This window comes from Kryptolebias marmoratus, linkage group LG6 (assembly GCF_001649575.2).
Source record: "Kryptolebias marmoratus isolate JLee-2015 linkage group LG6, ASM164957v2, whole genome shotgun sequence".
Classification (NCBI taxonomy): domain Eukaryota; kingdom Metazoa; phylum Chordata; class Actinopteri; order Cyprinodontiformes; family Rivulidae; genus Kryptolebias; species Kryptolebias marmoratus.
The window spans coordinates 13,060,419-13,074,462 of NC_051435.1; the positions used below are offsets into that span (position 1 = coordinate 13,060,419).

The 14,044-nt window shown below is 40.3% G+C and overlaps 1 protein-coding gene across 1 annotated transcript in view; it reads right to left on the reverse strand.

Moving 5' to 3' along the window:
* gpc6b (glypican 6b) overlaps nucleotides 1–13,620 on the reverse strand; it is a 90,868-nt gene extending 77,248 nt beyond the window's left edge. The window contains exon 1 of the mRNA XM_017422721.3: nucleotides 13,072–13,620. Coding sequence (XP_017278210.1) covers nucleotides 13,072–13,222 — 151 coding nt within the window. The 5' untranslated portion in view covers nucleotides 13,223–13,620. The remainder of the gene's footprint in view (nucleotides 1–13,071) is intronic.
* Between the last annotated feature and the right edge of the window lie 424 nt (nucleotides 13,621–14,044).

Genomic DNA, 14,044 nt, shown 5'->3' on the forward strand with positions numbered 1-14,044 from the left:
CTTATTCCTTTCCTACAGTTTCTGAATATTTACTTGAGGATATTTGCTTACACTGTCAAAAGTTCAATCTATCGGATGTAGTGGCGTTGTGCCTTAAATAAAAGTGTAACAAATGTGCAGCTGATGGAGTTCTGCAGTGTGTGAGCCGTTCGTGCATTTTGTTGTGGTCTATGGAGTGGAAGTATGCATCTTATGAGTCTCTTATAGCAGAACGGGCTGAGTGGTCGAATTGTTTTGGACAGATATTTGCTCACAGCTGTTTATGAAAGCATTCGAACAGTATTTCTGTCTGCAAGTTTTTGTTTCTTTGTTTCTTACTTTTCTTACTTTTATGCCCCAAAGGTTATTCAAACAATGTATGGATATCTAAACCTAATTTCAGCTCCAGCAGTCAGCCCCATTGTTTAAGATAACCTTTTGTTTCCATTTAAATTACTCCTTCCGCCCTCTCATGTTAGACAAAATATACAAATTTACTGCTTTGCTGGGAAGAGAAGAAATACTAAAAAGGAAAAAAAGAAACAAATAAAAGTTTTGATGTTTTATTTCTTTTTTTTGTTGTTGTTGTTGTTTGTGAACTTAGAAAACCGCTGGATGTCTCATCTCCAAGGAGTGAAAATACCAAAGATTAAGACCTAACTTGTAACAAAAAGAAATTACAAATCTCTACATCCAGATTTTAAAAACGGCCTAAACTGAGTTAGATAATATCAGAATAAACGCTCTGCCATGATGTGGACTAGATTGGTTCAAGAAGTCTTTTATTCAATCTGTTATCAGCATTTTAAATGTTAATATGTAAATGTAACTGTGTTGTGTATGAGCGTTATTTACATTTTTATGTTCTCCTGCCAGCTGTAAACTAAATTGCCTGTTGGGGATAATGGAGTTACCTTGAATTATTTTCATTGACTTTATTTTACCAGAAGAAAATACCTTATTCAGTCGGGGGGGGGCTTTAAAAAAAATTCACTAATTCTGAAAGAACTGTATGTAAGAGAGATTAAGAGAGAGAAACGTGGGGTTGGCGGAAGAAGCAGTCTGGCCATTTTAATCCAACTAAACCTACGTGGAGATAAAAACAAAGTTATTCTTGCTTATTGTTTGTTTTCGCCTTGATGTGAAAGTGACCTTCGAGTCAAACACAGGCCTGTCCAGGACCAACCCACATCCAGATGGTCAGCGGAGTCTACCTTCACCTGATCGGAGCTGCACAACAACACGTCACGTTGGCTTCTTCCATTCGACTCTTTTGAACAGTTATGGTAATTGGCTCAAACGGTTATCAGCGATTGTCTATGTCTAGTTAGAAAGTATGAGCTGAGAGAGTTCAGCCGTAGCCTTTGAGTGACTGTGGCTACCTAAACCGCAGAATTAAATCCACAAACACAAACAGAGCACAATATGTTGTTAACAAGCAAACAAATACCTCCCCTGTAATGTCTCAAGAGGTGTGGATCAATAGAGTACCTATAAAAGAAAGGAAGAATACATGAATAGGGTATTTAATGTGTTAGTTTAAATGCAAGTGGGTGGATTCTGTATGAATAAATTATTTTATTTGTTTTATTTTCTAGCATTATGACATTCACTTGTGGAAATAATACATCAAATAGGACTCATTAAATCTAAGCTTAAATGGAATAACTTGGCTTATGTGTTGTTTAAACTCATTAATAATAAATCAGTAGGTTAGAATTAAAGGTTGGTGTACTTTAAACATTTCAAAACGTGCACACCAAGAGCCCCGTGTTTCTGAAAGCCTCAGCTGAATGCTAATGTTAGCTGAGGCCATATGCATTCAGACATCCGTGGCATCTTGAATGCGACGTGTATTCACTCGGTCTGCTTCATCCCTCAATCTCCGCAGCTCACTGGAACATTCCCTCGAACTGGCAGATAATCAGAGTGACAAGAAAACCAGATGTAAAATGAGTTTATGGCCTCTGGAATATTTACTACAAAGGAGAGCCTTCAATGCCTGCCCACTCAAATGGAAATTTGTCAAACGCTTCATAATTTATTTTTATTCTTTGCATTGGTGCAGATGTAACGTGTCATTCCGTCGGAGCAGAGATGAACTTCTATTGGCTTTTTCAGCCACAGACACAAGGCCAAAATTAGATTTTACTAATTCTAACCAAGTGCCAATTTCTGACCAAATTATTGACTGAAAGCAGTTGTAAAGACAACACTCCTGTTGTCAGGATTTGGGTTTTGTTTAGGTTGTTTTTTGAGTTTTCTTTTGTGTATGGGTTTATTGTTTCTTTTATTTTGTTATTTAGTTGTCTTTCTGTTTAGTCTGGGTTTTGTTCAGTCTTTGTTTCATGTCATTATTCACTTGTCCTCTGTCATCACTTGTTTACCTGCTATGCCCATCTCCACCTGCTCGTAATTGTAATCACTCACCTGTGCCCACTTTCCCTAATGACCCTCTGCTTTTAAAACCTGGTCATTTCCTCCATTTACTCGCTGATCCATTGTTGTGTTTCTCTCGTTGTCCTGTTCGCCTCATGTTTGCCTCTGATTATTTATTTAGTTTGTATTTCGTATTTAGCTTTCGTTTTGTCGCCTCATCAGCTTTTTATTTTAAATAAACTATTTTATTCCTATAACTAGAACGAGTCTGCGCACTGTGTTCGCCGCAATCTCCACCCATCCTGCTACCTATGGCTGTAACTAAAAACACTAATAATAGTTCTCCACAGAACTACCTGAAAAAGGGCAGGAACTTCAAAATATAAAGCAACAATACATAATACAGCTGTATTTTATACTGCTACCAGGTACGTACCCAGTAATTACCGGGCTGTATTATGTACTGCAACAAAAACTAAATAATGAAATAAAAAAACAACTTTAAGAGCAAACTTTAGTCAGATGAACCAAACAGAATCTGTCAACAACAGTGAACAAGAGCAGACTGCTGTCACACCTCAAACAGGTTTTAGCCAAATGCAAAAGGATGAAGCTTTACTTTTTTGTAATCTAGCAAAGCTGTAGCAACTTTATAGATTAAAAGTCTTGTGTTGGTAATTGACAGTGGGGGGAAGAGTTAAATGACATGTAAAATGCTGCAAAGGGAGATATTGGCACAATTATCTGATGTCTTAATAATGTGTTTATGTTTATGTATGTATTAAAATACAACATGATAATCCTACCAAAGCTCTCTCATGTCTTTAATAAACTTAAACTTTTCACGTGAATAAGTTTGCTTCCTGTCTGTTTTGATTTGCCTCTGATTGTTCAGGTCATCACGAGTTTCTCTGCATTCAGTCACAACTCACTGAAACATTGTTCTCCCAAAGCATGCACATCATTTAGACATTGTTCTGCCATAAACTCAATGCTACGTGTTAAATGTCATCATTTCCAAGTTGCGTCTGCCCCCCAACCCCCTCACTTCACATCGCTCTGACACAGACAGATGGGAGGCAAAACAAAAGAAGAGCAAAGCAGGAATTTGGCAAAGTAATTTTAATAACAATCATTTTTTGCTGTTTTTTTGTGGTCGTTTGAAGCCGAAATCAAAACGACAAACTCAGTTAATTTCACCAGCCTGGGTTCTTCTCACTGATATTACAGACTGAAATGTAACAGAAGCTTTCCAGTTACCATCTCGTGCAGTAATCTGTCGCCGAACCTGTCGCAGGTTCATAAGAATGCAGAGCAGCGCGACATCAGTCGAGTCTCCAGTGCTCCCGTTGGTCAATGGGTTTGGATCCAGGGTGGACGTGAGTCCCTGTTACGTGTAACAGATGAAAACTGGGCGACCATTTTACGAAATGTCACAAAGTGGAGCTGTCTATGCAAATGAACCTCGGCACATGGAATCTGTGAAGTTTGTATTCCGCACACTCACTTTAATAACGTCTCTGGAGGTTTTTTTCTGTACAGAATAGCAAGTTTCTTCCTTCAAATTAGAACTTGCATCAATCGAAACTGATTAAACTTGTGCTTATCGCATTGTGGCTCGTATCGGAAGGCATAATGAAAGTCCTGTTTGGGTTTTATATAAGTCAGAGGTGAAACTATTGAAAGGTATACGTCCTTGGATGAATGAGGACATACTCTAAAGGAAATGAAGTCTCGCTGATATACAACCGTCTACAACAAAAGCAACACAGTACAATGTATAATGTTTCCTTTTTTTTATTCTCAGGAGAATCAGAGTGAGGAGGAAAAAAAAAAGGAGCGGAATAAAAATGTTGCAAAAGCTCCATGCTCCTATCAAATGTGTTATCATTTTTTTAAGAATATAGCCCAATATTAATATTCTACTGTCATGTGCATTGCTGCATGGTTGAAAGCAGCCATGAGTTGACTCAACAATAAGATGATTTTACACTGAAATAGTTTTAAACAAGCTACAAAAAATGGAGCAGTGAAATATAAATGCATAAGAATCTTTTTGTTTCTTCACATGGAAAAAAAAGGGGCTGAAGGTTGTTATTGGGAGACTGGTTTTCTAAAGGATGTATTTTCCTTTCCTGTTAAATTGTCTCTAAACTTAATGTTAAAACTGCCTCTGAAGTTCTGCTTGATATGCATTCATTTGGACTTAAAGATGAAAAAAAAAAGCTGCACTTTCTCAGTTGAAGCAGGGGAGTATATAAAGGTGAACTGATCTTTACTGAGCAAAACACATTTTTGTTTCTGAGTCACAAAAGGTCCAGGTTTAATCCTTCTGTTTTTCATAAATTATCCAAAACGTGCATTTTCTTTACCCTCATTTGACACAGTGCTACACAGCAATATTACAAAACAAACACGTTTTAATGAGCAACAGCTATAAAACATGCAAAATACGCAATTTATCATTGCCAATATGATAAATATACAACCAAAATGTATAGTTTGTTTGACCTTGAGTGTAATAGCTATGAAATATTTATACATTTGTAGAAGGTGCCCGAATATAATTACTGTTATGATTAATGTATGGATTTCCCCAGCCCCGTGTGCAGCACATTTTGGAGTGACAAGCACAACAAAATTAGCATATGTAGCTTCTACATCTGGCTTTGAAGAGGAGTAAAGCCAAGTGGATGCATGTGGAGTCCAACGTGGATATTCAATCTGTGAGAGAAGAACGTCGAGAAGACCCCCCCTCCCCTCAAGAATGAGAAGTGAGAAGCAAGCCAATCTTGTATGCATTAGTTTGCTAAGTGGGACATGGTAAACGACTGCACTACAGGTAGGACCTAATAGGTTGTTTTTTTTTTTCCAAGAGCTGAAATGCACTGAGACTTGCAATCACCATTACCTTTCGTTTAGCGTTTATGGTTTAGAAATGGCTATCACGCCCTTTTTCAGAGCAAAATTCCTCCGGTCAGCGGGTTGCTTGACTGAGGAAGAGGACGCGAGTCAGCAGAACAGTCCACGGTTCCCCACCACGGTTTGCTGAAAAACACTGAACTGTCCTCAGGAGCTGTGTAAAGGCAAACATCCTCTCCAGTTTCACCTCACGTCTAGTCAGACGTCAACAAGACAGAAGTGGCAGACGGGCAGCTAAAGATAGATCCAATGAGGCATTTGGGGGGGGGGCTTTGTTTCATGATGGCAAAGGTTTTGACAAGCTGATGAGATGGTGAGGGGAAAACACCAACCGTGGTGCTGCCAAAGGCCAAAATCTGAACCTCGAGTCAACAACAAACAGACAATAATCACGAGGATCGTTTTCAAAAAAAATGGATGATCTGTGGATAGCTTGAACAGCTCTAGTCATGTAAGATATAAGCTTTCAGCTGCAGAGTATAACTTTGGCTCCTTGGATGGCAAAATTCATGAAAACTGATCTAAGCTAATTCCTCCTACGGTCTTCTGAAATGTTAGGGAGTCATTTTGGATTTCGTGTTAAATGAATCCACTATATAAATTGTAACTGGGCTGAAAAGAGATTAGAAAAAAATCAAACTAAGTGTCTGCAAGCTTTTTATTTTTATTTTTTTAATCACATTAGGTGTGAGGTATACAGTATGAGAGGGCAGAATCACTGACTGCTGGAAAACAAGCCTCGTGAAGGAGGAATGAAAACGCTTGTTCTAGTGACTGCAGGTTAGGATTTAATTGGGCTATCGCTGACAAGAGCCAATATTCAAAAATAACAGCTAAGATTTAGCTAAAAAGGAGTCTGACAAGTGCTAATTCTCTATAGCTCGGGATGCATTATTATTTCTTCGGCAATTTAAAGAACAATAAGAACTGTGAGGCGGCTAAATGAACAAGGCACCAGCTTTAGGGACCAGATTTTTTTTAATGGGTTATTTATTTATGACAATTTTTGATTACCATATTGATTTCAGTCTTATATTTGTCATCGATGCATCATAATAATATACACATATTATTATAATAAACACTTAGCAGAACAACCAGATCTGTTATATAATTTGCTATAATTCAGAGCTTTTAAAGTGAGGTTTTGCAAGTTAATATTAATATCTTACCTGCTGTAGATGTCACAGTTTGAAGACACAGAGTGAACCGTTGAGCTAACAGCTAGTCACAACAACTCCAGTCTAAAATATTTCATAAAGGTTCATGCAAACACTGTTTAAAAAACCTTTATGTTGCCATTAATTCACATTACATTGATATTTCTGCACTCATGAGCAGCCTGGGGTATTTCTGGCAGGTATAAGACTTTTTTTCCCAAAAAAAATAAGTGTAATGCAAAACTGACAGGAACACGAAGGCTTATGAAATAAAGTTTGCATGAATACAAGGAAGTTTTGGAAACTGGAGTTGTTTTAAAACCCTTTGGTCTTGGTCCTGCTTGGACTAGTCGGAATTTCTCCAAACTCAGGTCGTTCAAAGAGCTATCTACAACAGGTTAGACATCAGCTGCTCTTAGCCTTTCCGCTGAACAAACAATCCCTTGAAGGTTTAAAAATGTACTTAGAATAAGTCTTTCGAAGGTTTACTCTTGAAGGGTTTTCAAACAAATAGTTGAAGGCCGTAAACGAGAGAGAGTGAAGGTCTAAGTCACAAACGGGGGTTCTGGTTTTAAAATACCTTTTATTATAAAGAAAGTATTTTCTGATGTTGGAAAAAAAGAAAGTAACCCTGAGAACACAAGTTCCCTTCCTTCCTAAAGAATCATCAAAATTCATCAAATCTGACAGCAGTACACACAGTCACTTCCAGACTAGCAGAAAGAAGAAAACCTTGGGGTTTTTCAGCTGTTTGGTCAGAAGAAATAACACCACTCCCCGCTCGCTTTATGAAGTTGATCCTTTAAATGGACCCTGGCGTGTGCACAACTGGCTGTGCATACTTTAAAATAGCAGGTGATGACAGAGTCATAAAAAAAAGCCCAGATAAAACTGATAAACCATAAATTATCAGCAGAATAACAGACACACAACGTTTCCTGCAGCTTTCAGAGGGAACACCCGCAGAAAGAGCCCATCATGAGGCCATTTTGGCATTCATAAGCATGATTGATGACACGAGAATGGAGACAGCGCTTGAGAAATCCCCTCTGCCACGGGAAAATTGATGACTGTTTGGATTTTTTCCCCCTTGATAGTAGCCCCCCTCCTATGCTCGGACAGATTCACATTACATTTTAGAGCCGAATGCCGGCTGGAGCGCTGGTGCAGCCGTAAACAAACAAAAAAACCAACTACAAACGCTATCTTCTGCAATTCCATCGCAAATATTTTGATGCTTGTTGAGTGAAATGGAAAGGCATAAACACACCGCAAAACCCACTGGAATTCGGGATCCCTGTTGAGACTCCGAGATCAATTTCCACACGTACGACTGACAGGAAGGTCACGATAATTTTGCAATGCATCCCTGCTGGGGAGACGCACGCTAAGAGAAACTACAGGAAAATTACTTAGCCATTCTTTCTGCTTTTTACCCCATTACGAGACGGGAGCAGACCTGTGCACATGCTTCAGCAGAGGCAGTTTTGCCCTGTCATGAACGCAGAACATCACACAAAACATCAGCACCATTTCAGTGTTTCTGTCCAGCTTCCATCTCCTTACTGGCAGTAAACAGAGATGGACGTCAAATGTTAGCGCCAAATATGACATGCAAAGAAGTCCAATCCAGCAGTCTGTTGTATGACTCACTTTCCATATCTAGTCTCAGACGGTGGGTAATCTACTGGGTGGAAACTGAGACTGCGGGGACAAGGCCGTGCACGTCTGATCTTTAACAAGGGCAATGAAAGAGTAGATTTGTGAGGCAAAACCTGGTTTATTTATTTCTTCACAGTCAAATTAAAAAGTAAAGCCGAAGAACGGTCTGCTGCTGGATTTTTATTTTTACTTTTCTCAGACTTTAGATCATCGCAAAATGTGTGTCGATAACGCCGACTCCAGAGCTGTCATTCCACCTGACCTGGTTCTTCTAACCCAACCTCACAGCACAAAAGCCAGGATCGTAAAGATTTCCAATATATGAACAGCTAAACATTACGGAGCTGAGGCTGAGCATTTCCAGTAGTGCTGAGCACAGAACTCTCACAACAACACGCCACCGATTCCCTGCTATTGTTATTGTTTCTCACTTAAATTTTTAATGACTGCAATGAGTTACATATGTTTCTTACTCTGACTGTAAAGTGAGAGGCAAGAAGTTATTAGAAAACTAAAAATTTTAAATAAAGCAACAACGGGATGAATGTAATCTAGTGCTTTCTGACCAGTCTGATGTCTTCCAAGTATCCAAGAACAATCATCTGTCTCTAAATGTTCATGCTCAAAGCTATCAGGTAAGGACAAGACATTTCAAGGCATCAGGTTTCCCTTTACAAGCGTGGACCGTATGTAGATACGATGAAAGCCTCATTTAAATGGAAGGACCGGTAATTTGAGGGCTTAAATTTCTGTATCATCAGTGAGTTAATAGAGTGTGATGGCAGCTGTAAGGCCGTCAGAAACACTAAGCCACTCGAGCAAGCTCTGAGAGCCCGTCTTCACAGACCCCCCCAAGGACCAACTAACCTACAAGTACTGCAATATGAACTCCGACGTAATGTTGTCACTTAAGCCTTCTCGCCGCCTGTCACTTCGATGCTTCTGTGTAACCTCTTAAACAGCTCCTAAACATGCTACAGACCTCCAGCGAGGTCTGCCACAATGGTAACGTGATCGCCTGGTTGCAGTTGTCTGGGCTAGCTGCAAATAATGGTTTGATTTTTGCAAAAACGCTTTTAATCGAAGCATGCATGTTTGAAAAGTCAAGTATTCAAAGGCAGCTAACATTTTCTAGCAGTTAGTTTTTGTAGCTTAAACTCCTTTTAATGGGGTTTCTCAAGTCAAATAAAGGTGCACTGTACCCCCCCCCCCCTCCCCTCCACCACACACACACACACCTACCATTGGTTGCTACGAGCTGTCAGACACTTGTATATGATCACCAAAGCAGAGGAAGCCCCAGAACATTTCTCACCGTAAAAAAATGTCAGACGTTAGCAAATTTTTCTGGTTGCAAAAAACCCAAATGGTCAAGACTTGGCTACTACCGGACCCCCACCCATAACTTTTTTTTTTTTTTAAGGCGGATAAAGCAGAGTTCGTGGCTGCAGAGTCTAAGTTAGAAAAAGTTTTCAAAGGCCGGCGGGTGGTTTGTAATAACCCCAGCAAGGCGTCCAAGGCTAACTGCATCTGACAAGGAGCCACACTGAGCTACTGATGAGCCACCAGAGAAAAAAAAGTTTTTTTTAAGCTGCTAAATGTACTCTGTGAAGTTAGTCGTCTGTCTGCTACATTTTCAAGAGAACTCATGTCTGAGGAAACTTTTAGACTAGAATCTGGGCTTGTGTTCGATTTATTAACGTTGTTTCTAACCAGTCTTGTGTTATTCCTTCGAGATCTGATTCCCCACCAGCTTCTCTACATTTTCCTGTTAACTTCTGTCTTAAGCAACAGTATTTAAAGTACAAGGCTAAAAGAAAAGATGTTGAACTTTTTTTTCTTCTTCTTCTTCTTCTTCGTTTTTGTCGACCGTAGCAAGAGAAACACAAGCTTTGAAACCCAGAAGGTGAGCTTAGGTGGGGAAACATCTCAACAGGGCAACACATTCGGATACAACACCTGACCTGCGTGTGTTACCGTGTCTGTTTGAGGCACAGTTTATTGTGTCAATATTGTAAAGCATGGTTTGTGATTTTATTGAAGGAAAATTAGTCGTTTAGATCAATCCATAAACTAGTTGATCAGTAACTCAAAATTAAAATAGCCAAACTTCTACTTTTGATATATCAACAGCAGCTGTTTATCTAAATGTGCTTATCTTCTGATATCTAAGGAAGAATATCTTTAAGATCTTACATTTTAGTTGCCAAAAGGCAAACAACACTGTTGGCACCGTTTTGTTAGAAATAGAAAAGGTTATCCAAATCACTAGGAGGGAGTTTGTTTTGTCACATTTGCTGCAGAAAGGTGACAATTAAAGGTGCTAATAACACATATATGTAAAAACACCTAAGACGTCACCACTCTGCCCACTTATTTTTTCCTAAAATGTATACGTATATTTTTAAACAGTTAAAAGCCTCCTGTAACAGTCTAACATAAAATGAGTCATTAATACCAATGATTTCATTTAATTGCTATACATAACTGTTTGAGATAGTTAATAAGAAATACATAACTTGAATGTCTGCTTTAGCAGTTGTTCTGCACAATCCTCAAGGCATAAAAGCTGTATCTCACTCTTTAGCTGCAATGCAAACCCACATAAATTAGTTGATTTAACAACTTTCTCAGAAACGAAATATTGCGATGGACAGTAAACCTCAGTAAATGGAATTAAAATATGATAATCTGCAATTCCAGTTCCATTTTTAATGATCCTGTGGGAATGAGATAAAAAAAAATTATAATTTAAACTAGTTTCTCTGTACAAATCTCTTATAATTACAATGACTTTTAGCAAGCATGTAATATGGAGTTTTTGGCTAAGATGTGCTTTTCTTCAGTGGGCAGTTGAACCGCTTTTGTCATGATTTGGTATCAACGAGAAGCAACAGAGGGGGGTGTCCACTGCTGGACGTTTATCCAGTCGGTGGTTGTTAGTTGTCTCTGCAGAAAACATCATGGTGTCGTTCAAAGACCAGATCAAAAGACACTCGGTGAAGGGTGCCCTCACTGAGAGAGAGGAGAGGCAGACTTTTTCACTCATTTGGAGGATTAGCTGTGATGTCAGAGACACAGATGCAAAGGATTTAATCAGTTAGTTATTCAGCCCATCTCTGAACAGGTGGGCCTGTTATCAAATATGCAGCTTTTTACACGTGCCAGATTTTCCTGCTTTATGGAAACAACCACTGGTCCCGAGGCATTACAGTAACGACACCTGACAACTCAACTGGAGTCATGTGGAAAAAAAAAACATCCCTTTAAATTTATTTATGTAAAAAAAAATAAATCTGATTTATTCATATTGTTGAAGTCAAAATGGTTTTGAAGTTAAAGATTTCCTGCTTAAACATGATATTAGGCTGGAAAATGTTTTTGCCTGTGTCTGCGTGTGAGTTTGTTTGTCTGTCATGTTAGCAAAATATCTCATAAACTACTAATGAAACTTTCAGAAAGTAAACATTATATATATATATATATATTTGAAAGAAAAGTAGTTACGTTTCTAGTCTAGACAGCCAATAAATGACAAAAATTGAACATCATTAAATCTGGCGTTTTAAGAGTGCAAAAGGTCAAACCTTATCATAGGCCAGCAGATCTGATAATTGGTCAGCAGAACTGTGGCTGGAACCATGTTAAACGAGTGACTCACCAGCTGTTTTTTATCTTATCAAATTTCTGTCGGACAGGAGCTGACTGCAGCGCTGGCCACCTATTATCCCTGCTGGGCTAACACACTCGCAGACCTCTCCTGACAGATCCGCAGGCTGCTACAGTTCAGGAAAAACACACCCCGGTTGCAGGTTATTGATATGATAGAACAGCTGAAAGATGGCATAATCACAACATATATATATATATATATATATATATATATATATATATATATATATATATATATATATATAAATAGAGGCCTAGCATTACTTGAAAGAAAGCATATTGGCCTTTCATGTCAAAGGTTTAGATTTAAAATCATCTCATGTTGGGAAATGAAAGAGTTTTTGTTATTATAGTTATTTTGGTCAAACCTTGAAAACAACACGATACCCAGTCTCATGCAATATTGTGATACCTCTCGTGTTAGTGTCTGAAGTACTTGTTGTGAAGAAATGTCAGCTTCTACCACACCAAATTTCAGGTCAATATCTGCAAAACTCATTGAGGTAGGCGAAGGTCCATGTAGGGTAATGTCAATTAGCTGTGGCAACCATCTTGAATTGGGTTGACTCCAAAAGTTGATCAGTCTTAGATGTACATCCACTGATTACTTTTTGAAGATTTCATTCAAATACACCATGTGGTTCATGACTAATTTTGCTAACAGACAGAGTTGATTCTAAACGTTAATGGCAAAGTTTAAAAAACAGATATTATGCGATAGGTTGGAGCTCTGAGGATAAGTTGGGGCTCAGTCTCACCGACTACCACACCAAATTTCACCTCAATGTCTGCAAAATTAACCGAATTATAACCATTTCTGTGTTTGCTAAGATTGCTTAGCTGTGGCGGCCATCTTGAATCGGCTCGGCTCAAAAAGTTAATCAGTTCTAGACATCAATCCAACGATCACGTCCTGAAAGTTTCACTGAAATTCGTCTCGGGAGTCGCGGGATATTTTGCTAACAGACAAGAAAAAAAGAAGAAGAAACGCGTGCGCGCGCAGACGGCGGGCGAACCCGATTACTGCGAGTCTGCTGGCAAGACAGGGCTGCTTCAGTCATCGATCGCCGTCCCGGTCAGCTGAGGCTTTGATCCTCTTTGGCACAGACAGGTGGTCGGAGACGCCGAGCGACACTTTTGGCTGATGTGCGGCCGCCGCCTGGGGCGTTCAACCTGCTCTGCAGCTGCACTGTGAGGGCTCAGGAGGTCTAACTTTCTAAGGTGTGCATTTAACAGGAAGCCACATATAGATCGCACCCGGCACGCGCGCGGTGTGTGTGTGTGGGGGGGGTCTTACCTGGGATCTCCTGCTGAGGAACATGTGCGAAGCTGAAGCCTCTCTTGGCGCAAGCCTCTCGCACCTCGCTGCAGTTCCGCGCTTTAAAGTCTGCCCTCGCTGCGACTGACAGCACGGAGAAAGTGCACAGGAGGGTCTCCAGCCGGAGCATTGTTCCACTTGTGCGAAGCTCCTCGGATGGTTCCGGTTCTGTCCCCCCCTCCTCCTCCCCGCAGCAGCAGTAGCAGCAGCGGCAGTAGCTGTAGCAGCGGCGGACCCGCAGGTACTTTCAACTCAACTAATGACAACAATGACAGCAGCGTCTTTCTTTTTCCTTTTTTCTCCCCACACACTGCTTCGCATCGCAGTCATAGGCATAAGGTGGAAGTGGCCCCCGCGCCGCAGAAGAGGGGAGCGTGGAGGTGCCACATGTACGGATCCGGGTGGGGGGGCGCGCGCGCGCGGCGGACTCAACTTCTGTCCGAGACGAGCGGCGGCTCCTCCGGACGCTGCGCTGCTGAAGTGGGGGTGGCGGCGGTGGGAAAGCGCCTCTGCGCTCAGATCAGCTGCGCCGGCAGGGCGGAGAAAGACACAAAATGTGGAGTGGAATCAGGGCTCGTCCGGTTCAGAGGGGTGTGTGTGTGTGTGTGTGTTTGGAGAGGGGGGTGCACGCGCAGTCAGGGGGAGGACAGACGAGGAGCCATGCAGGATATATGACTTCATAAACCTCTAACCTCTAAAGAGGGAACCTTGGACTGTTAATGTTGAGGAATGAAAATGGGGAAGTTTTTTTTTTTTTTTTTTACAATGTGCGGTTTCCCTGTCCTGAAAAATAACATTTCGAAGGATGACTGGGATCTTTAAAAGTGGGGTAACCTACTGTGGAAAGGTTACAAATAATTAATATCCTACCTGCCGCAGACAGCTCTTTCAGCGGCCTCAATTTAGATAAACAGAGGTAAATTCTGACCATTAATTGACGAGTTAATGTCTA